Below are 23,609 nucleotides of genomic sequence, written 5' to 3' on the forward strand. Positions count from 1 at the left end.
AAGCAGAAGTCCTTAGCTTTTTTAGGTTCTCAAATAACTGGTTTATTTGTTTGGGCTGAAATACACCTAGATGACTCCCAGCAGTGCTCAGGATTGCACCTTCTATCTTACCTCCTTTCTTATCTCCATTCCAGTGCAAGACAAAGTGGTTGGGTTTTTTTGTCGGTTTCCTTTTTGATTGCTTTGTTTTGATTTGTTTTTTAAATGTAATCATACTATGGATGCCTCTTCTACAATCCTGTAGTCAAATTGTACCTTTATAGAGAGCTGCAACGGAGTAGAAGGGTGGAAGTTGCTCTGCAGTTTTTTGGGATAAGCAGCTGATGCTTGTTGAACTCATTTCAGTAATCGGCAGGGGAGGTGAGCAGATCTCACGGATTCAGATCGAGTCTGGCTGCAAAATTCAAATTGCTCCAGGTAAGAGCCTCGTTTGTGGTGGGTGAGCAGGTTTCAGTGTTGGAGAATGTCGTGTCCGTTGAATCAGGTGCCTTGGTCATCATTTGTGAATGGTGGCAATGCATTATATAGTAGGCTGACGTGTTGGGAAAGCTGTTGTAGGACTGGGCTCCCTGAGAAAACAGTTTTGTCGGGTGGTTTAGGGAATTGAATAGTTAAGGAACTGTCTTTAACCAGCAGATGGGTACGGAGCAAATGGATGATCCACGCTTTTAAAGCAGAAATCGCTTCTGCTTAGTCTTCTCCTGGCAGTGCCATTTAGCTCAGCTCATGCAATTTATCTCTGATCAGTCCACTCTGCTCCAGCTCCTGGCAGAAAACATTTCAGGAGGGTGGCAGCACTTCTTCATACAATTTGCCTTGCATTGAAAAAAAAATGGGAGTGTGCCGTTTGCTCTGCTAGTGCTGCAGCCTGTTTGCTTTGGGGAAGGCTGTACTACAAGTGCTGTGCAGGATACTGTTTGATGAATGCAATCTAGGTTTTAAGCTTGCCTTTAATTGGTGGGGAAGGCTTTAAAATAATACAGATATCCAGCAAATCATTTTAAAATATATTGACCCTGGATGTCTCCTGCTCTGTGTGCAGAGGGGAACGTTTTCATTAGTACTTGATACTCACTGAAACTGCTGCCATTTCTTAGTTCTGAGTATTAATGTAGGACATTATTATTATTATTTTTTAGCTTCTAGCCTGTGTGAGGAGTCAGCACTTTTCTGCCTGCCTGACAACTGAGGGCAGTTCAGGTGCTAAGAGTTGGGAAGCATCCCATCTCTGTTGTCTTCTTTCCTTTGCAGACAGTGGTGGGATGCCTGAGAGGCCCTGTGTGCTCACCGGGACGCCAGAGAGCATTGAGTGAGTTCTGATTTTATTCTTCTCCTTTCTCCTTTTCTCTTTTCCCTAATGCTGTGCTCTGTCAGTGGTGCTACTTGGTTAGCCACACCAGCAAATGTTGGCCTAGAGAAACTTGAGGGTCCTGGAACACAGAGCCTCTTGGTCTGATGCTTTGAACTGTGCCTCAAAGGCTTTTTTCCAGTTTCAGTTTGAACCCTCTGCAGAGTTGTCCATGGAATTCCCCTCCGCAGGGCAAGGTTGCTCCTAGGGCACCTAGAATGCAGTTTTTGAGCTGCAGCTTTCCAGAATATTTAGCTAAGCTGTTGAAGGGCACTTCTCTTCTCCCCTTCGCTTCCCTGCTATTGAGCTGACATCCTTGCAGCTGAAGAAGGTCTGCATGAGGCCTCCAAAGCCTGTTGGTGCCACTCCAGAGATACCTGGAGGTGTTGGTGTTGCTGCAGAGCAGCACGAGGCCCATGGGTGTGCTTGCCTCTGCACTGCTGCCAACAAGAAGCAAAGGACTGAACCAGAAATTCTTGAATTCTGATCCCTGCATGGTACAGACACATGGCTAGCCAGCAGGGGTTTCTACTCTTTAGGCCTATAGAAACTTTAGGGACAGTGTTTCCTCCCTCCCCCTTCCCAGGAGCTGAGTTTGAGACTCTCACAAACCAGTTGAGGACCTTCTGCTGGAACTGGATCCAGGATCCTCAGGCTTACAGGAACACACTTAACATATGGAGCTGCTCTTTCTCTCCCCAGCCTTTGGGTAGGTGGGTTTTTTAAAATCCATCTGAAAATCTTTGAGTTGCATTTGATAGTGAAAATACATGGGCGCAAAGATGTCTCTCTAAAGAGAAGACAACCATCATCCACCATTCCTAAGAGATCTAAGGGTACTTAAATCTTCGTACTCTACCATAATGATGCAAGTGGTGAGCCAGAATAAATACAGTTGGTAAGCTCACATTACAGGGCAGGTGATGTATTCTTGCTGATACTGAAGTGCTTTTTCTCCCTTTGCTAAAAGATATTTCAGAACAAGAGCAAAATATTAAAACAAAACTGGGATGCCCAATAAAATGCAGCTGGCGCTGATTGGGGGAGAGGTACAGTGAAGACCTCATTATTCAGAAACATGCAGTTAAATGTCTTTAAATCAAAATAAAATAACAGGAAAGGTGAGAATATGCAATTTTTGGAGCAGAGCAATGTGTTAAGGATGTGGAACTAAGTGAAATTTTGTTTGCTTCTGTGCTGAAATCGTCGAGTTAGCTTTGAACTATTTTTTCAGGTTACTCATAGGAAAAATTATCTGAAGTGAGACAACACTTCAAAAACAGCAGATATTTAGATTGGTTTTGTGTGAGGAATATTTCCTTTAGTTATATCTGGAGGCAAACTAATAGAGCTAATTTCCCAGTGACCTCTTCTCATCCGATATGCGTGGTGTATTGAATGTTGTAATCTCTGTTGTCACACTTTATGCAGAATGTCAAGATAAATGAATAAAGCTTTCCGAATCTCTCAGTATTTGAATCAGGCTTCCAGAAATTCCACCTTTTGCCTTGTTTTGTGAGAAAGTTGAGAGAGGGCAGCACTCTGATCTTTGTGCAGGCTCAGATCACCATCCCTTGAACTGTCTTGAGTGAATGCCTGCTTGCAACGGATGGTTTCATGCCATTTCTTCAGGTTTTTAGAGAGAAGACCATCCATGTGCGGTGCCTGAGTATGAAGTGGGGAAGACTCTGCTTTAGACTGAGCAGGGAGCTGGTGGCTTTCTTCTACCTATTTGAGAAGTGTTGTTGGAAAAGGGAAGGAAAGGGATGTGTTGGTAACAGCAGTCCTTGTGATGAAGGGAAGATGTATCAGCTACTTCTGACGTGCTAAAAAGAGAAGATATCTTTGCTTTTTGTGTCTGTCTCTTTTCATGAGTAGAAGAACCCAGTCTTCCACTGGTTGCTGCTGTGGTGTCCTTGCCTTGCTTCCTGGTGTAGCTTTAGCACCTGCTGCTTGGGGCAGAGGCTGTATTAGAGCAGTGTTGTGGTGCTGCTGGTGAGGGTGGGCAGAGAAGAGCAAGGCATTGTCTGTGAGGGATCGGAGTGGTTCACCAATGTGCTGTGTTAGTATTGAAGCACCATCTGTTTTGTCTTGATCAAGAAGGAGAACAGAGCTTGAGGGTGTTTTGTTTTTGCCAAATATTACGTATACATGGGGGAAATAAGTTTAGAGAAGTTCAGGGTATAGAGCATCTTCACTCAAGTTGTGCACCCCACGTGTAACAGCTCCTTAACTTCCAAAGACGTTGGAGCATGCTGCTGCTCTTCCTTTTCTCTTCCCCTTACGAAAAATCAAGCTGCTTATAAGTAATCATGACAGGGGAAATTGGATACCGCCCTCTCCCCCCAAAATAAAGTTGTGCTAACTGGTTTCCTTCATCTTTTCACTTCTCTCCCCGATTGCTTCACATTCCAATGGTTCCAAGTCTCTTGGTCACACGGAACAATGTTGTCTAATGGTTGTTTCCCTCGATTCTTTTCCAAGACAAGCAAAACGGCTACTGGGGCAGATTGTAGATCGCTGTCGGAACGGACCTGGTTTTCACAACGATGTTGATGGCAACAGTACGATTCAGGAGATTTTGATCCCGGCATCCAAAGTGGGTCTAGTCATCGGCAAAGGAGGTGAAACAATAAAACAGTTGCAGGTGCGCAAGATGCATTTACTTTAGGGCTCTCTTCCCTACTGCAGCTTCTCTAGATCAACAAGAGCGTGCTGAAATGGAGAGCCTATAAATGCTCTAACCTTCTACAGCAGGGACTACTCTTCTGCCTTCGGAAAGCTGGACCCAACCTTGTGTTGCAGAAAAAAAACCGGTTTAGCCCCAGCTACACATGCAGTGGAATTTCCACAGAACTGTGGGGAAAAAACCTCGTGCTTTAGATAACATTTGGTGCGTGCTGTTCAGGATGGGACCCCTTAGACAAGAAGTCTATCTCTAGTCTGCTGCTGCAATAGTTTTTAATGCCAGCCATGCTGTTGTAGAGTGCTCTGCTTCTCCTTTGTTGTTGATCTGTGATAAAGCTGGCACTTGTCTTCCTTTTTTTCCTCATCCCACCCTTTCTAATTAAGTGTTTTGTTATGTATAAATCCATGTTCCTAGACATTCTTTATGCTGACATCCTGTACAAGTTTTTAAAGGATAGAGGGTTCCAGAAGGGAACCTGGGTCAAAAATGCAGGTTTTTTGGTTGCCCTCTGCCATCCAGTAGTTTTAAGGCTGGTCACGTAACTGCTATGTGTGGACAGCTACAGATTTTGGAAAGGGCTTGAGTTGCCAAGGTAGAGTTCTGTTTTTGCAAGAGATTCACCTATTTGAGATCATCAGGAGTAGCACACTTCCTGGCAGTCCTTTGCACTCTAGGACTGTTACTCAATTTGTGTTCTAAGTACTTGTGAAGAGCTACGGTAGTGTTCTGCCAAGCTGCTAACATGACCTACCTAATGTCTAGTAACCAAAAGTAGTCCCTTGTTTTAGAGACTCTGCTTAGCAAAGTGCTCTGTGCTTTTTCTTCAGGAGCGAACAGGTGTGAAAATGATAATGATCCAAGATGGTCCAATGCCTACTGGAGCAGATAAACCTCTCCGTATTACTGGAGATGCATTTAAAGTACAGGTATGTAATAAAAGTAAGCAGTTGCCCCAGAGTGTTGGGGGGAAGTTGGAATGTATTTGTGGACATCTAATGGAGTCGAATCCTTTATAAATCCATCATAAATGCTGTGTTCCCTGGTTTTGTTCTGTAAAGTCAAAGTTTGATAGAACGAGTCAGAACAAAGGACTAGCGAGTATTGGCCAGTTTACAGTATGACCTGGGGGCTCTCACTACATGTAGGTATTAGACCTGGGTACAAGAGCTAAGCAGGAAGGTTTGGAGAAGGTAGAGTGGAAAAACTTTCCAGTCCTGAAGCACAAGTCCTGAAGCACAAGTCACAGCTGTGTGTTATTTAAGCAGTTGGGTTCGCAGTGACCAAATAAGCAGACGTTTGAGAAAGTTTTGTGGAAGGCTCAATATCTCAGACAGCCAACTGACGCAGGTAATTAAAAGTAGAAAAAAATAAAAGAGTAAAAACTACAACTCCTGAAACCAAGGGGTTTACTTAATGCTGATATGTCATCCTCCTTGTGTCAGGGTTCTGCAGATACAGTCGTGTTGTGGTTTCAAAGCAAAAACCCATGATCCTGCAGAGCTTGAAAGATTGCAGCATGATAGGAGCTCTTGATTTAAAGTTTAGGTGTGGCGCGTTCCACTTCCCAGCAAGTGCCTTTCATACCATGCTGGATACTTAAATCTGGCTTAGCATTCCTGTCTCTAATAAAAGTAGTTCTGTTTCATTAGATCTTCCTAATCATAAACTGCTGTAACAATTGATGCTGGTCAGGTATGTTTGGAGAGAATTTTTCAAGCCACTTATTAGTTATATCTAAAGCCCAGTTGTATTAATTTCCACAGTTCTTATACTTATTGCAAAGGTATAAACATGTAGAAAGTTTAATGAGATTCTTGCTGCTTTTAACCAAGTCATACTGTGAGTGCTGAGGCTTTCCAGATGGTTCCTTCTGCCTTGCAACATTTGCTGTTGTCGCATCTTCTGTGCCATAAATCATGGCAAGCAATTGTGAAGGCTTCATAAACTGGAAGATCTTTGAGGCATTTAAAGTTCAGCACACTTAGAATGCACTGTAGAAGCTCATTGAGTCCTTGGTTTTGGTGGGAATCTCTGCGTGCTGCAAAGTGCAGAGTTCTTAACTATCTCACATCGCTAGGCAATGCCTCCATTGCCCTTATTTCTGTCTTAGCATCTCTGAAGTATCTTGAGTTGTCCATTTCTGTAATAAATGCTCCGGGGACATGGAAAATACATAAGAATAGGAAAGGAGGCAGATTTGCCAGCGTCCCTCAAACTTTCAAATCGAACCCAAGCATCTGAACCTTGACAGAAACAGTGGTACAGGCTTTGACAGGCAGTCTTTTTTTTTTTTAATGGTGACTTACTGCTGGCTTATTTCCAAGGAATGGTTTTTACTAGCTGGGCATACATGCAAGTTTGTGAAAGGCCTGGAGAGCTGCAAGTAGATAGGAAGAACACTCATTTGTTTCACACACACAAAAAAACCTTGCTGGATTGCTGCAGACTTGAGTGTAACTTTGAGTGTCAGTAAGCTGGCTGCTGCTCTCCTGCCTTCTCGTACGTGCTCTCTGCTTTTTAGCAGACATGCTGACTACTGTGCTGCCAGAGCATCTGCTGTACTGTTGGTTTCAGCTCTATCCAGTAGGAGAGGATCTTCCTTCAATTAAATTAAAAAAAAAAAAAAAGTGGGGACAAAGTGATTGTTTTAAAAGCAAAAGCTCTCTTTTGAAAGACTGAGGTACACAATTGCACAAAGAAACTGCTGCCTCGTGCACCTGGCAGACTCTGACATCTTCCACATCTGATGAAAGCAGATCTCCTCTGACAGTGGTCAATTAGCCACTATCGAGGCCCTAACGCCGAGATGGCGAGCAGAATATTTTAAGCTAACTGTAACTTCTTTCCCCATGTAGCAAGCAAGGGAAATGGTACTGGAGATCATCCGAGAGAAAGATCAGGCAGACTTCCGAGGCGTACGCAATGATTTCAGTTCTAGAATGGGAGGAGGCAGCATAGAGGTATGTTTTCTTCACAAGTACTCTGCTAACCTCCCTGTGGGACGGGCAGTGGGTGGAAGTCCTCAAGTTTCATGTGTAACCTGTAAGCTTCTTTTAAATGCATTGTTTTCTGTTGCCAGAAAAGTGAGTCTGGCTGCGAAGGGGAGTTCTCATGGACTCCCAGATGGCACTTTTCTAATTGTCGTTTGAAGTTGCATTCTTGTAGCTCAGAGTTCATTTAGTGGGGAAGGAATTTGTGGCCACATGTTTGTTTTTCTTACAGAATATCTTTGTGTAGCCTGGAGCTGCTTAACATGGCCCATCTCCTTGTTAAATCAGAGTAACTCAGTCTAGTTCTGAGCTTTCATACTGCTTTGCCTTTCCCATCAGGTCTCTGTGCCCAGGTTTGCTGTTGGAATTGTAATAGGAAGAAATGGAGAAATGATCAAAAAGATTCAGAATGATGCTGGAGTTAGGATTCAATTTAAACCAGGTTTGTGTGAGGATGGAGAGCCATTGCTTTCTGACCACAGTTTGGGATCGCTGCAGTGATTCTGCTCTGAGGTTACAGCAGCTAGGCTTTCCTCACTTAAAGGTGCATTGTCTCTTTCTGTAAGCTGTTTAATGACATACTTGTTCCTCGTGCACTTTCTGTTGTTCAGAAAGTAAGATTATATACGTCTTACTTACAAACGTTAGATGTCACAACAATAATGTCTTGAATGGTAACTGTATGGGCAAACAAAATAACACTTCTGTTTCCTGTTAAGGAGTTCTCCTTCAGGGCATGAAAGCCTTTGGAGATCAGGAGTTGATTAATTCTAAGTAACTTTCTCTGGGTCCTTGGCTGTCTGATCACCTATCAAAGCTGCCTTTGTCCTCTTAAAATTATATCAATCTCTCTCATGACTTTTTGACATTTGAAAGTGTTGTCTTTTAAATGCTGTCCCCTCTGCAATGAGATTTTGTCTCCTTTCAGTATGTGGAAGTGTGGCTGAAGGTGGAGGGGCGAGAGAGTTTGGGCTAGATGTGTTATATGAAAGTGCTGCTGGCAGTGGTGGTGCTGGAAGGAAGCTTTTGTTGGTGGGTGGATATTTTCTTCTTTTAATTTAGTCTTTGCCACTTCTCTTCACAGATGATGGGATTAGTCCTGAAAGAGTCGCACAGGTCATGGGGCTTCCCGACAGGTGTCAACATGCAGCACACATCATCAGTGAGCTTATTCTAACAGCACAGGTGGGTTCTGGAAGCTCCTGGGAGGAAAGTGCTTATAGGAGAATGTCTGTGCATGCAGCTGTGTGGATGAAGAACGTCAGTGTTCAGTTTTTCTTCTTGCAGGCCAAGGAGAGAGCTGCTGGTTTGATTTTTTTTTGTTTTTTGGTTTTTTTTAATTGTGACCAGGGCTGATTGAGCTATGGGAGGGTATCCTGTTCTGAGGCAGGATCAATAGGCTTTGTTGTAGTTCTATGTTGAGCTGTTTTTCAAAGCTACTTGAAAATGGTGACCTAACGGACCATAGTCCAGCATTACAGAGAGACAGAGGCTGGAGGCTCTGCTCAGAAGGACTGGGCACTCTGGGCAGCACTTTGAGCTCAGTGCTCACAGCACCTCCTTTGCCACCTCTCCAGTTTCTGGTCCTCAAGCCTGGTGGCTGTGGGAAGCAGCGGAAGGTGAAAAACTTTCACGTATGCAGTTACTGTTTTCTTAGACACAAACATACTGCATTGTCCTGGAGCAAGAAGAGTGGAGATGAGCGAGGCAGTAGGGCAAGCTCATATGGAGAAGGTTGCATATTCCCTTTTTATTAGGAGGTAAATAGATTGTGTGTAATTATCAGGTTTGGAACGGTCTAATTTCTCAATTAAGGTTCAATCTTGTTTTCTCTTTTTGCCTTGAGATTTGGTTTGAATACTTGTGTAAGATTTTTGAGATCTGTCCTGGTAGCCTTTGGCTGCCTATGGCCTTTACTTCAGGAGAAGTTAGTTATCTGAACTCGGTATGTCCTTTAAGTGTCTTTGAGCTTAAAAGCTTCCTTTGGAATTTCTGGAAATTGTGCCTTTCAGCTGAGTAGTTCCAGAAGTTCTTTAAAGAATGACACTGGAAAGAGTTTGGATGCTAACTTGTGCATATGTCGGTGCCAAGATCTATTATTGGTTGTTCTAAGCAAACCTCCCATCACTAAATAAGAGCAGCTGATGCTTGTTTATAGGCTTATTTCAGCAGATACAAAGGCACGCATTTTAAAAAGGGTTTTATCTTCCTGAGTCAGGAAGGCAGCCGTAGCCCACGTCCCTGGCATTGCTTTAAATTGCTCCTAAGTCTTGAACGTGAAAGTCCAAGAATATCTTAATTCAGTGCCATTGATTACAATGCAGTTTAACTTCCTTTATTTTTGTTTCTAATGTGTATTGAGGCAAGCAAAACAAAAAACCAACAAACCACTGACAGAAATTCTTTGCCTTCCAAGGAACGCGATGGCTTTGGAAGCTTGGCTGTAGCCCGGGGAAGAGGTCGTGGCCGTGGGGACTGGAGTGTTGGAACCCCTGGGGGCATGCAGGAAATCACCTACACGGTGCCAGCTGACAAGTGTGGCCTCGTTATAGGCAAAGGTAGGTCTGCTGACACTCAATACTCAAGCTTCCAATTTTTCAGTCTGCCTGGCAGTTTTTTGTGAGTGCAGTTATTTAGTGGCCGGTGAGTGCAGCGCAGGAGTAAGCTGGAAGCTCTCTCTGTTGTTTACCTTGTGGTGTTCTCAATCATCATTGGACTCTCCAGGCCCTTGTTCACAATATGTGAGGAAGGCTCTTCATGCAGAGCTGACAGGCAAGCCTGTTACAACAAGCAGCTGGCTGAGAAAAGGAGTTTCATTTGCAGATCCTTTTTTAAAGAAACTCATTTAAAAGGCGGTTTGTCAGGGACAAGCAGGGCAGTCATTTTGGCATGCTGCATTTCTGTGGGTGCAGTGTAGTAAAATGAAAGATACATGAATGTGGTAATGACTGTAGCTGCTTCCAGCCATGAACCTGAGTTGTGTGATGAGTAAAGCAAAGGAGCAGGTTTGTCTGTGTCGCAGCTGACATGTGGGACTGGTGCAGAGCAGCCTGGTGCCCTGCCTGATGTGCACCTCTTCTTGCTCAGAGGAGTGTGTGTTGCTTCCTAAGCCATTGAATTGCTCCATGCAAAGCACACAGGCGAGGCACCTGGCCTTTCTCTGAGGAACCTGTGTGCTGCCAAGTCACTCATAAAACCAGAGCACCTGCATCAGTTGTTGTAGAGCATCAGGTAATGCCAGTAAGGAAATTAGAGCCAGGAATAGCTCTGTTGTTCTGAATTCTTACAGTGCTTTTGAGTTAAGACACTGACATATCAACGGAATTGTATTTAATTTTTTGTCTGCTTATTTCAAGAAGAATGACATATGCCTAAACCAGCATTTAAGTAGTCACAGTTGGCTTTTAGTGTCAGCAGAGGTGAGACGCACAGAATAGGAGCAGATTAGCTGCCACAGTAAAGGAGGCAAAGGCATGAGGGCACTGTGCCATGTTTCAGTGGCACTTAGTTCCCTTCCATCCTGATGGGCAGGAGTGAGCTTGCCATGAAACGTGTCGTGGCCTTTTCCCTTGCCACACAGCCCTGCTGCACCTCACCTGTTCCCCCTCTGAATGCTTTGTAATTGGGTGACTAGGGGCACAGGTATGCAACTCAGGCATGTCAGGTGTGTTTCAGATGTTTTTCTTTGCTGTAAACCTGTTCACAAGCCAGAAAACTTTTTCAGTATGACTCTTCCCCATTATGCAGATATTGCAGAGTGATTGCACTTTATCTCAGTGAATAGTCCAGCTGGGTAAAGATCAAGGAAAGCAAATTTTAAGCCCACGAGTGAGAGCTATATATATGGAAAAATCAAATTATAATGAAACTTTATTGCTGTATCCATTAGTCATCCTTAATAAAGGAACAGAAAAGGTCACTTGTTGTTCAGCAGTGCACTGAAGTGGAGCATTTGTGACTACAGAGAGCATGTGCTGAAAAGATAAATGCAGGTAGTGGAGCTAGATGTCCTAGCATTCAAGTGCAAGGCCCGGCACGGGCTCGCTGTGAGGGTGAAGGGTGGCTTTTTACCTTTGTTTCCACAACAGCTAAACAAGGATTCTTGCCCAGCCAGATCAGAAGCTTTCTGGAGTGACTAATTACTAGTTGTATGGTGATTTGAATGCTTGTAGCTTTGCAGTCGGTGCTCTTACAGTGCCTGTGCTCTTAAATACTGTTGCAGCATTCATTTTTTTGTCAAGTGAGTGATGGCTGTAGCATTGCCTTTTGGGGTCTGGGTTTGGATGGATGCACTGCAGTCTCCATTTGCTGAAGCAAGAGATTGTCTGATTCTTCTTGTTTCTTCTTCCGCTGCCTGTGGGGCATTATAAGGCAGAGGGGATGTTAATTTGGGGGTTTAAACACTCACCAGTAGCAACATCTTTGCTCAGCTCTGTTTTAGTTTCTGGGCAGTTTCTAGCTGGTAGTGTTTGTCTGTGTTTTTGCTGTGGCACAGAGCTTGGCTGTTAGCCCTCTGTACAATCCAGCCAGGTTCTGTGGGCACACACAGCACCTGAGCAGTGGTTATTTATTTACCTTGGGCCACTGGATGCAGGGTATCAGATGTGGCCAGGTAACTGCTGCTGTGCTTCCAGCTTCGTGTCAGCACTCCAGAAGCAGGGAGAAGAGGGATGGGGAAGTTTGCCATAGCTTGGTCCAAACAGTGTGTGGGCTCCTTTCCCATGAGGATGGGAAAAGCTTCTTTGCTTTGGAGTTTGAGTCTTTATGAGCTGATAAGAAGTTCCTGGCTCCCTGGAAATCCTGTACGTAGCTTTTTCCTCTAGAGGGTGGGTAGGTGCAGCTTTTCTTCTGTGAAAGACTCGAGGAAGGGTGGAGACAAGCACCATACACATGTCAAGTGCTTTCTCTGCTTGGTGGTGCATGGAAACAAACCGCAGCCTCTCTGGGCCCCCGCTGGATTTCCATGATAAATACAGCAATATTGACAGATAACGTGGCTGGCCTGGCTCTTGTCAGCTCTGCCTTTTAGCAGGTTTGATTAATTGCTTTACAATTTCACGTCCAGCTGGGGGGCCACTCTTGGATCACTTCTGCCCCCCATCAGGTAGAAGAATGGAGCGGGGCTGTGAATGCGGCTGCAGACAGCCACCATGTGCCGAGCGGCCGCTGCTTTATGGGGGCAGATGAGCTCCTTCCAGCATCGTCTTGACTGCGTCACTTTGCACGCTGTGCTGGAAACTAAGGGGAGTTTGGGATGGGAGGGGGCACCTGAGCATGTAGCAGAACGGAGGGTGAGGAGAAAAAGGGCACCGAAGCGCACACAGGAGGTGGGAGCTTGCAGTCTGCCACCAAACCTGGAGAGCAAACCTGCAGGATCCTTCCTACGGCCCAGGAGGGAGCTGATGAAACGGCCCCAGCAGCAACCAGCTTGGTGGTGACTGCTGAGCAGAGAGAAAACTCGACATCCACGTTCTCCTCACTTCCAGGCTGATGAGGATGCTTTGGATTTCAGTTCACTTTTGAAAGAGGAAACATAGTGGTAGTGTGCTGTGTGAGCTGTGCCCCACTGTCCTGAGTTAGAAAGTTGTCCCACTCCTTTGTGATCTCAAGTGTTTGGGTGCCATTTTCCTGTCTTCCTGTCTGTCTGTAATCGCTGGCTCAAATTCTGCCTTAATGTACAAGGGCAGGAGGGCTCGGTGTGAATCTGCATCTGACAAAAGCATAAAATACAACGTTGTGGATTTGAGCCTCGATTTTGTGGCTTTCCCATTCTTGTCTGAAAGCGAGTGGCTTTGCTTTGGCTACACAGTACAATCCCTGTTGTCTGCTCAGGGATGTGACATGACTACCTTTTGTTAAATGCATCTTCTAAAATTCATTTAGAAAGAGTTAATTGCCCTTTGGCAACTTTTCCTCCTCCCTTCCCCAGAAAGGCTTTAAAATGTTAAAAAGGTCACGAGTCCATTACAATGAAACGAACAAGTGTCTGCAACATCCACAGTTTGTTTTTGAAGTTGTGCTGGATGTATAGAGATGGAAATGTGAGCAAAATTGAGGAGATTTTTAGAGACTCCTTTTAATTAAAAGCGAACAAAAAGCTCTGGTTACTTTACTTCGCTTTCCTTCCTGCTTACTGCCTGTACTTCAGGCTGGCAGCTTTGGTTTGTGATTTGAAAATTGCAAAGCCCTTTCCTTCCCGTTACCCTTTAATTTCTCCAGTTGAGTGGAGCTGGTCTGTAAGTTGTGTCAGCTTCCAAAAGAAGAATCGAACCATTGTAGTGTTGGCTGAAGCTTTTGTTAAGCAAATTTCATTAAGAGACTGGGAGCTAGCAGGTCTTCAGGAAATCGGCTCTGTGCTGGCTGAGGCTGCCCCGTGCTGCTCGAGGCACTGCAGAGCTGTGCTGTATCTAAATGGCTGTGTGCCATAGACGTCGTTATGCTTTTATGGAAAAAGATGCTGAATATCCTGCCTTGATTTTCTTCTCTTCAGGTGGTGAGAACATCAAGAGCATAAATCAGCAGTCAGGAGCTCACGTGGAGCTCCAGAGAAACCCACCTCCAAACACAGACCCTGGTGTGCGAATATTCACAATCAGAGGAGTTCCCCAGCAAATTGAACTCGCTAGGCATCTCATAGATGAGAAAGTTGGTGTAAGTCCCATCTCTGTTGGTTTTGATCTGTCTCTTTCGGAAGTGTTTTCACCCATAGGTGCGTGTAGGCCTGGACCTATGGGGTGGAAATGGAACACTGTGTACTCTTAACACTATTTAACTTCAAAACCATTTGCCTGTTAGCAGCCATCTTGAGCTTTGGCCCTTGAGCATCCATTGGACTAATTTTTGCTGTGGTCCCAGGAGGATCTGACTGCTGACAAAATCAAGTGTAGTATGCAACTGTGCTAAGGCTGAGGAGGCTGCCAAGTGGGGTTTTGAAAGGAAGACTACAGTGTTACTGTGTGAAAATGACATAATCTTGGCATCATAATCCTGAAAGTAACACTGAGCTCCTTGCTCCAGCAAATCCAGGGTGATGTTTATCTTCTGCTTAATGCAGTGCTGTGGTATTGAAGCTTAATAATGTCAGGCCAGAATACTACTGAAGGGAGAAACTTGGGTAAAAGGAAGTAAGAATAATACTGAACTGGGGAATAGCAGAACTGAAAAGCAACCTTTGTGTTGAATTACCTGAGAGGAGAGGGCTTGGTACCAGCCTCAGGTTCCAAGCTATTCAGAAGAAAACTTCCAGCTGTGCTGGAGTCCTGTTAGCCCCTTTGTGGCTGGCCAGGGTTGCTTTTGAAGCTGAGCTCCTGAAGTGTGCTGACAGTCCTGAGAACTTCGTCCTTGGAAGATCAGTCATTTCAGGAGCTGGGGTTTAATGGAACATAGCCCAGGCTGTCTTCTCTCTGCTAACTATGTCCTCCCTCTGTGTAGAGCTGACATTAAATATCTCTGGATTCCATGGCAGGGTACCAGCATGGGTGGACCTGGAGGATTTGGTCAGAGCCCGTTCAACCAAGCACCCACCACACCTCATCAAAAGTAAGCTTCTGCATCTTGGCACAGATGGGTTCTGGGGAGGGGCTGGGAGCTGTAAAAGTCTTGAGAGGGGTATGGAGGGCATTGGGAGGGTGGTGTGCAAGTGCAGCCTTTTAAAGAGAGAGCTGAAAACTTTAAGATTGACTGCAGGAGGGATTTCAGCTATAGAATTGCAAACAAGGTAGGTATTTCTGTCTCCGGTGCAGTGAGTGTGGAAAGAAGCTGGAGCCTCACTTGCTTTTCAGTACCACGTGTCCTTGACTTCACAGACAATTTCCATGCAGTTAGCAGCTGCAGCTACACGTTTCCTTCTGTTCCATGTTCCTGTTTGCTCAGCAGTTGCTGACTAGAAGTAATAATTTTGTTTCTTTGGCTGACTTCATGCATATCTCCTCTTAAGTATTTTATTGTCTGCTTCAGCATGCCTTTTTATCCTCTGCAGTGGTCCTCAGGCGTTCATGACGCAGGGTTGGGGCTCTACCTACCAGACGTGGCAGCAGCCTGGACAGCAAGTCCCAAGTAAGTGGTTAGGGCCTGGGTTTGAGAAGGGCTGGTGTTCCCTTTGCCACCAGACACAGACTGAGCCATAAGACCACTTGTGTGCGGTGGTGTTAGAGCTTGGAATAAGCCCGAGTCCACCAAAACCAGTAATGCTTTTTGTGCACTTACCTGCTTGTTTCTGCTCCCTTTGTGGAGAAACCTACTTTGTAACGTTTCTGCCTTGAGCTTTCTCTTGTGAGGACTCTCCAGGCAAGCACTCTCTATCCCCACTTCTCCCTGACAGGCACACAGTGTCTGGTGGTGAGCCCTCCCATCTCTCTGCTTTTTAACTCATCAGTACTTGATATTTTTTTTGGTACACGTTCTTTATGAGCTCCTTTCTAATTCCCGTACTGACAGAAAGGTTGGGAAATAGATGCAGGAAGTGGAGAAGAAAAGCGTGGCTCCTATCCTGCTTCATTCACACTGGCTGTAGTGGTGTCCTCTTATTTCCTTCTGAGACCTGATAACTGCTCGGCTTCTGCAGCACTGAAAGCATGGAGTGTGACCAGGCAGATATTAGCATTAAGATACGAGTGACAGTGCACAAATATCTGCAGTAGTGAGTTCAGAAGCTGAACCCAGATCACTTCTGCTCCTGGTCTTAGTCCTTTGGCCCCTGACACAGTGAATCAAGCTGGCCGTTGTTCTGCAGGGATCCAAGTGTCCACTTCCTCACAAAACTGTTCAAAATTCATCCGGTTGGAATGAGGTTTCAGAATAACTGACGTAGTGCTGTAGTGATGATGTCTGTCAGTAATGGCATTTCCCTGTCTTCAGCAGTCTGATGCTTTGAGCAGATTCCTAGTCGACTTGTTAATCTCAAAGCTCATGTGATGCACTGAGATGCCTTTCAGTGCTCTGACTGGTTCAGCAATGAAGTAGGTGCTTAAGCTCAGTTTAAACTCCCTCTCTTTGAGGCGTCTGAGATGGAAGAATAATTGCTGTAACAATGCCAGCAACTGCATTTATGATTCCTTGTCATAGCTGACATCTAATGTAAATGAATTTGTGCATATCTGAGATCTGGAAATCCTCAGCACTGTGTTTTTGACATCATGCGAAACCCTGCATGGGACTGGGGGCTTTGTGTTAAACTTTGAGTGTCTTTGGGAGAGGGCTTCTACTCCTCAGGAATTGCAGTTTAAAAATCAGTGCTCCTCTGTAGAGCTCTGGAGACAGGCAGAAAATCAGCAGCAGTTGTGCCTTCAGGATAGGGGCTTGGAAAGAATTCTTGTTTCCACCGGAGTGGGGAAGTATGGTGCTGAGATGGAGAGCTTTCCCACTAGCCTGTTACAAATCACTGCTCACATCCTTCCTTGTGCTCTCCCAAGAGCACTGAGCCTTCCTGAGAGGCAGAGCAGGAAGAAATGCAGCAGGGAAAGCTCTACAAAAAAACCTTAACTTTCAGCTTCACGTAAAGCCTTGGAATAAATGCTTATGAAACATGCTTTTCTAATTGCCTTCAGAGATGCCTTTAGAAACTCACCTTGCGAATTTATCTTCTTCCTTGCCTCCCTCAGGTGTCCTGCCCTCCCCATCAGACACTGGGAGAAATAATCTCTCATTTTATAACATCTGTGAGCTATGTCTTGGGCTCACAGCCCTTGGCCTTGGAGCTTAGTGGTGTCAGAAGCCCAGGCCCCTTGAGTTCCCCACTACCAGCACTGTGGCTTGCCCCACTGGCAGCTGCTCTGCAGAGCATTTGTGAGATTGTTGGTGGTTCCCAGAAGCCGTGAAGCATCCAGCCCTGCAGTGGTCATTTCCCTGTGTGGGGTTGGTGCCATCAGATGTGTGCTGGGGGCAAATATTCAGTTTCTGCTGTTGAACGTGATGGAAAACGTCAGCTCACTGGTTTCATGTTTACTTGGGGTCCTCCATGCTCCTGTTGGTAGGCAGGCACACTGAAGGCAGTCTTTGTAAGAGGAGAGGACAGACGAGAGAACGCAGTGCTTTAAGCACACACCACTGCTTGCTTTTCTGCTGATCACAATGGTACCCAGTCAGGCCAGGTGGAATTCACCAAGGCATGGGAGGATTATTATAAGAAACTAGGTAAATACCTGTTTTTACGCTGAGTTTCAATTGGAGAACAGGCTGGTGAGGGGGCCCTGCCCCGTGGCTCTGCTTTCCCCAGCAGAGCCGTCCCTCGACTCCCAGGGACAGATCCCAGAGTGCCCTCCTTGTGGGAGGAGGGGCAGCCCCCACCCCTACACATGTATTCAGATTTTAATTACTTCCCCCATCTTAAATTAACTGGCCAGAGAAACATTTTGCCGTGAAATGCATTTAGCTGCGTGTCCTTTCAGCCCGCTGCCGACTGTAATTCTCCGAGAAGAAAAGGCATTGAAGGAGGTCCTTTGTTGGCATTAGCAGGTGGACAGTTGAGGCAGCCTTGACCTCTGCCAGAAAAGGTCCTGACTTGTAGCGTTGGTCAAGTCTTTTAACCTGCTTTTATGCCCCTGGACAGGACGCTGCTGCCCTGTTCCCTCCACCCACTTCACACTCGCAGTGCATTACGTTCCTCCTCTCCCCCCACTTCAGAGCCCTCTGAGATGAAGCCGAGGGGCTTGGATGGGCTGTGAGAGCTCCTCTGTGTGTGTGTGTGTGTGCTGTCCTTGCCTGCTGTGCGTGCAGCAGTTTGTGCTTTCACTGTGCCTGCCTTCCTCTGCAGTTTTTTTCTGATTGCTGTATTTTCTGTTCAGGGTTGGTTGGTTGTTTTGCTGCATGTCTGGCTGAAGGCTCTTTGCTCTGACTGCGGCCTCTGCAGCCAGCATGTTGGACTCTCCCCTCAACAACACTTAGACACGCTGGCTTCACCGCATCTTAGTGTTGTTTGAAGGAGGGAGGTTAGTGCTGGGTGCAGGCAGGCTTTGGCTCTGTGGGCTGCCCGTATGGCTCTTAGTGCAGTGCAGGAGCCCAGAGCCAGCCGTGCCTGCTCAGAAGGCTTCACAGGTGCTGCTGCACAGGGTGGTGTTGGGACGGTGGCTTGCTGAGTGCTGACCACGTTGTACAGGTGGGCATTGCCACCAGGACTCCTTGGGATGTGTCCTGCTGCAAGAGCACGGGGTGCAGATGCAGGTGACTGCAGGTGTGGTTGTATCCATGGCACCTCTGTGTGGAGGTTGAGGGGATAGGGCTCTGCTGCCAGGGTTTGAAGCCCGTGTCCCTGCAGTCAGTGTGAGCAGGCCGACAGCTTTGGGTGGCTGATGTGCAGAGCTAGCAGCTCCCAAACAGCGTGCTTGGCCTCGAGCGAGTCCTGACAGAGTGGAGGGGAGGGATGGAATTTGGCTTCGTGCCCCTCAGCAGCGCTCAGGTGAGACAGAATCAGGAACTTGAGTCTTTCCCCAAACTGAGAATGCCCAACGCAGTAGAAACGTGGAAGCTGAAGCATGGAATCCAGGCAACTGAGGTAGAGCCAGGGCCTGTCTAGTGGAGAGGTAGATGTCACTAGCTGGAAACTGTCACCTGTTCCATATTGACATGCCCCTTATTGTCATCTTTGCACAGGCCAACAGAGCCAGCAGCAGAACAGCCATCCTGATTACAGCAAAGCATGGGAGGAATATTACAAAAAACAGAGTGAGTGAAACAGGGTTGTTGGAGATAAGGAAACTTTTGTTACAGAGTTCACGCTAATCCGATGACTTGCGTCTCCATCCCCTGCCATCATTAGCTTCCAGTCCTCTGCAATTCCCTCCCTCCCTGCAGCTGGTGATGGTGCATGGTAGTTCTTCCACTGGAAGCTGTCGTGGTGCCTGCTGCTGGGCCTCAGGAGGGCTGTTCCTGCTGAGCTTCAGTGCACAGCAGAGCCCGTGTCCGTGCTGGGGAAGCATTGCACACACCGAGAATCGATGCTGACAAAACAAAACCCAGAAAGTTGAAGCTGGGTTGTCAAAAAGGTAGGAATGCTCTGCACACAGGTGTGTGGACAGTCGTGGCCCTGCCTTCCTCCTCTCCGTTACGAGGCGTGCGGTGCCAGCTTCTGGATTTGCATTTGGCAGCCTGGGTTTCGTCTTACCCAGCTGCTCATCCCTCCCTTTCCTTTTCTCTTTCCTTCAGGTCACGCTGCCAGCGCTGCTTCTCAGGCAAGCTCCCAGCCGGACTACACGATGGCCTGGGCAGAGTATTACAGACAGCAGGCCGCCTACTATGGGCAGACACTAGGGCAGGCGCAGGCCCACAGCCAGGTGTGTATTCACCCTCTGCTGCTACCCTGGGGGAGCTGGGTGTGCTGGCCTCACCCGGGTGTGGGGAGAGCCTTGGAGTGGTGCGGTGAAGCACAGAGGTGTTTTGTGGCTGGAGAAGTCAGGAGTCGCTCAGTGCTACCATTGCGCTTTCTCAGCATCAGACCGACTTCCCTGCGCAGGGTGGATTTGTGGGGGCACTGGGAGGCTGTGGGTTTATTTCCCCTGAGGGCTTTGCTCCCGATCCCAAGCCGTTGTGCGGCTGTCGGTGGGATTTCAGCACAGTGAGCGGCAGCTTGAGGCCGGCAGGACGGAGCAGCGCTGTCCTGTTGGGCAGTTTGCCTTTTCTCTGGCAAGCTTGGTGCTTGGGTCGGGGCACGGCTGGGGAGCACCTGCCTGATGGAGGGGGGAGCAGAGCCTCGCCTTGGTGGCACTGCAGCAGGGGGAGCCGCAGGCCGGGTGCTGGGGGGGCTGGCAGAGGGGTGCTGGGTGCCGCGCTGACGTGCCGCGTCCCTGTGCCCACAGGAGCAGTAGAACAACGCCCTCACGGCCATCGTCGCTACTTGGTTTCTCCCTCGGAATCATTGTGGAAGAAAACCTTTTTGTAACAGAGGTTTCTAGATTTGCAACGTTTTGATGAAGACTTTTCTGTTTGTTTGTGAAACACTAGCTGTAGGATAATCCGTACTGAACTTTTCTAAGAATCAGGAGCAATTAGTAACGTACTAAACTTACGGACATGCTGGTAATTTTGTTTCTAAATTTGTACAAAACAGCAAAAACAACAAAAAAAAAAAAACAACAACAACCATAAACACACACAAAACCCTCCGGGATCCCCTTTGGACGGAGCCGGGGGAGCTGCAGCTCCAGCAGCGCACATTGGAGCTGTGACATTTCAACGCGTGCGGCCGCTGTTCTCCAGCTGGGGTTGGTTGGGTGGTTTATTTTTTTTTTCTTTCTTTCTTTCTTTTTTTCTTCCCCCCCCCCTCCTCCTTTCCCCCCATTTCTCCTCTCCTTTTCATTTTGGAACCTTTTCTGTCGCAGCAGAAAGAGTGGCTTGGAAGTCTTAGGCGATGTGTAACGAATCCGAATTGAAAACAAAAAAAAGAGGAAAAAGGAAAAAAAAAAAAAAAAAAAAAAAAAAAGGATTTTAAACAGTATTTAAATATTCTTAAATATGTAAATTCATTAAATGTTTTACTTCTCGTTTTCTTGCATCTTTGATTTTTATTGCATTATTGTTTTTTGTAAGGAAGAGCAGTGCTGTGTGCTGTCAGGACGGTGAGTTCTGCGCTGGGCCCTCGGCTCCCTGCTGGGCTCTGAGGAAGGGGAACAGGAAAAGAGGGGCGGCTTTTTGGGAGCCTCCTCCTCCCCGTCCCGCGGCCACGGCTGCGTTGGTGGAGCTGAGACCTCCGAGCTCAATGGGAGAAAAGAAAAGAAAAAAAGAAAAAAAAAAAAAAGAAAAGAAACCTTCCTCTATGCTCTCAGAAATATAAATACTGTTATTTTTAATATGAAAGTGGATCTGCTATTGTGAGAACCTTTTAACAAACACTGTGGAGGCGCAAAGCCCTATCAGAGGTAGTAAAGCTATTTTTTAATCCCAAGGTGGGTTTGTTTCAGTTCTGTTTTTATTTTGGCTTTTTTTGTTTGGTTTTTTTTGTTTGTTTTTTTTTTTTTTTGGTTCCTTTTAAATATTTTCCTATCTAATATTGTCAGATTGCCTAGAGAGAAATGAATCTAGTATTAACCTCCGTACGCTGAATGATGTTGATTTAATAAAAGAGATGCTATGACTGGCGCTGTCGGCTGTAGTTCCTTGTACAGATAACTGTGCTTTTCAAGGAGGAGCAGAATCGAAGCTATTTGTTGCCTTTGAGTTCCCTGCAGGACGTTCCCTTCTGCTCTGCACCCCAGCTGCTGTTCTCCCACTCTGCCCCTGTTGTCCCTTACCATTGCGATGTCTGACTGTAAAGAAACCGGCGCCGCGTGATGCTCAGGTTTAAAACAGAAAAAAAACACACAAAAAAGACCCAAAAAGCCGAGGCGCGACGCTCCTCCGTTGGACTGGCAGTTGCATTTTACATTCTGTATAATAAAATCTCCACAAGGCGGCCTGTGGGCGAAGGACGGCGCTGCGCTGCGTGGGGCGGGGGGAGCCGAGCCCATCTGTGGGGCTGAGAGCCGGAAGGACGGAGAGCTGAGGAGTCTCAATGCACCTCCAGAGAATCGAGGGAGACAGTGAGCGATGGGATGGTAAAAGCCGCTCGGAAAGAGGGGAGAGGGGGGAAAAAAGGGCTGGAGGAGGGCGCGGGGCTGCTGCTGGGAATTGGGAGCGGGCATTACCGAGAAGACTTCCTTCTAATTCATCTTCCGAGCTCTGTGCCAAAACAGCATTTGGCATGGTTCACAGGGAGCAATTGTGTGATAATGAACCCTAAGGTGTCCCTTAATTGAAGACTGAGTATTACGGATTGTGCCAATGGTCGTAAATGGCGCAGGATTGTGGGAGGATGCATTTTCTTAAATGTATCTGTAAGTACAGATTAGAGAGCCTCCCCAGTGAAATGCCCATACTATAAATTATGGAAATATCTCTTTCTGATGCAACCTTTTATTGAGGGGGTGGGGAGGCGAAACAAATAGTTTGCGAGGCTTTGAAATTTGGCCTGTCATTAAGATGGTGCCTGCAAAGCTGGGTTTTCATCAGCAGTCTGGTGTCCTGGCAGCCTAAAGTGCTCAAAATGTTCCCAACTTCAGCAATTCGTTTTCCATTACCGCCGCCCGCTTGGGGCGCAGGGGCTGCGGCCATCGAAGCTCTGCTCTGCAAAGCCCTGGGGCTGGAGCTGCTGGGTGCCCCATCGCCTCTATGGGGCCCGGGGCCATGGGTGCTGATACTGGGCGTGATGGGAAGGGAGAACCTCAATGCGACGGGAGAATCCCAATGCGATGGGAGAGCTTTGTTGCGATGGGAGAGCAGCCATTGGTGTGAGATCCCAGACGCGATGGGAGACGCTCGGTGTGATGGCAGGTCCCTGATGTGCTGGGACGCCCTTGGTGTGCTGCAGGTCCATGGCGGCGCCTGTCGCTCTGAGGGCTGTGACTGAGGGGAGCCCTGCAGCCTAGGAGCTGCCACGGTGCCTTCGTGGTTCCTCCAGGAGGGAGCAGCCTCCTGCTCGGCTCTGCACGGCTGTAATCTCCAAAATGAAGTGGATTCAAGCTCTGATGGGATTCTCATGGAGGAAGGGGGTTCTGCGCTGCGCTGTGGGCGGAAGGTTTGGGAGCGGGAGGCGCTGGGCAGAGCTCAGAGCCCTGGGTTTGCAGCCACGCAGATGCTGCTCTATATTGGGCACCTCGATGGGCGTGGGGCTATTTTGAGAGCAGAAGGCAGGCTACTAAAACACCTGCTTTAATTTTGCATGATTCCAGAACGAACTGCACCGTGGCCATCGCGAGTTGCACTGAAATGATGATCGAAGCAGACAGCAGGCGCAGAACTTCATTTTTTGCTTGAGCACTTGAACGGGGCATCGATCGGAGCAGCGCTGTGCCTGCAGGAAGGTGGGTGGGAGGGGTGGCTGCTCCCAGCCTCGCTTTCCTGCACCCAGAGCCATTTTCCCACTGCAGCTCGGGGGCTCAGTGACCCAAAGGCGCACGGTGAGGTGCAGGGGCAGGTACTGTGAGCTCGGCACATCTTCCCAGCCTTCCCCTTATCATTGAGGAAATCCTATTTCAAGGCCTCTCTAAAGCAGCCTCTGATCTCTGCGCTGCCTCTAATCCCGGCCGGCCGGGTGCAGGTGCTGCGGGGTGGGGATTAGCGGTGCCGTCCCTTTGTGCGAGCCATCACTCAGCACTCCGTGCCCAGAGCTGCTCTCAGTGCTGGGGCCAATGGACAGGGAACGTGAAGTCGGTCCTGCGGTGAGCAGAGGCCGTCGCTCTGTTTGTTTTGCAGAGAATGGGGACGACAAAGGCTTTGGGGCTGACGAGCTCTCGTTGCCGTTGTCACCCAGCCCTGCCTGCGCCGCGTGGCCCCACAGCCCAACCCTGCTCACAGCCAACGATGGGCACGTGGTGGTGGAACGTGGGTGAGAGGGTGGATGCAGAACTTTGTGATGGGATGGGAGAGGGGGGGAGAGAGGGAGGGGGTGTGGATGGGGTGCAGGAGGTGTTGATGGGGTGAAGGATGCGGTGGTGGGATGGAGAGGTGGTGGTGGGATGCATGGCATGATGTTGTAGTGCTGGTGAAACCACTGTGCTGTGCAGGAGAGACAGCGGTGGGACACGACTGCCCTGTCCTCAGCTCACAGATGGAGGGC

The 23,609-nt window shown here is 47.4% G+C and overlaps 1 protein-coding gene across 8 annotated transcripts in view; it reads left to right on the top strand.

The window, feature by feature from the left end:
- Positions 1–21,094, top strand: part of FUBP3 (far upstream element binding protein 3) — a 35,810-nt gene extending 14,716 nt beyond the window's left edge. For 4 of the 8 annotated variants that reach the window (XM_052668088.1, XM_052668081.1, XM_052668084.1 and 1 more), the window contains 13 exons: positions 346–417; positions 1,252–1,309; positions 3,833–3,995; positions 4,865–4,963; positions 6,893–6,997; positions 7,367–7,469; positions 8,112–8,212; positions 9,444–9,585; positions 13,518–13,678; positions 14,493–14,566; positions 15,006–15,082; positions 18,614–18,685; positions 18,780–19,150. In XM_052668088.1, coding sequence (XP_052524048.1) covers positions 346–417; positions 1,252–1,309; positions 3,833–3,995; positions 4,865–4,963; positions 6,893–6,997; positions 7,367–7,469; positions 8,112–8,212; positions 9,444–9,585; positions 13,518–13,678; positions 14,493–14,566; positions 15,006–15,082; positions 18,614–18,685; positions 18,780–18,964 — 1,412 coding nt within the window. In that variant the 3' untranslated portion in view covers positions 18,965–19,150. The other 4 variants (XM_052668086.1, XM_052668082.1, XM_052668087.1 and 1 more) reach the window with 3 other exon arrangements.
- The last annotated feature ends 2,515 nt before the right edge of the window (positions 21,095–23,609 follow it).

This window comes from Tympanuchus pallidicinctus, unplaced genomic scaffold (assembly GCF_026119805.1).
Source record: "Tympanuchus pallidicinctus isolate F22 unplaced genomic scaffold, pur_lepc_1.0 scaffold8, whole genome shotgun sequence".
Lineage (NCBI taxonomy): Eukaryota > Metazoa > Chordata > Aves > Galliformes > Phasianidae > Tympanuchus > Tympanuchus pallidicinctus.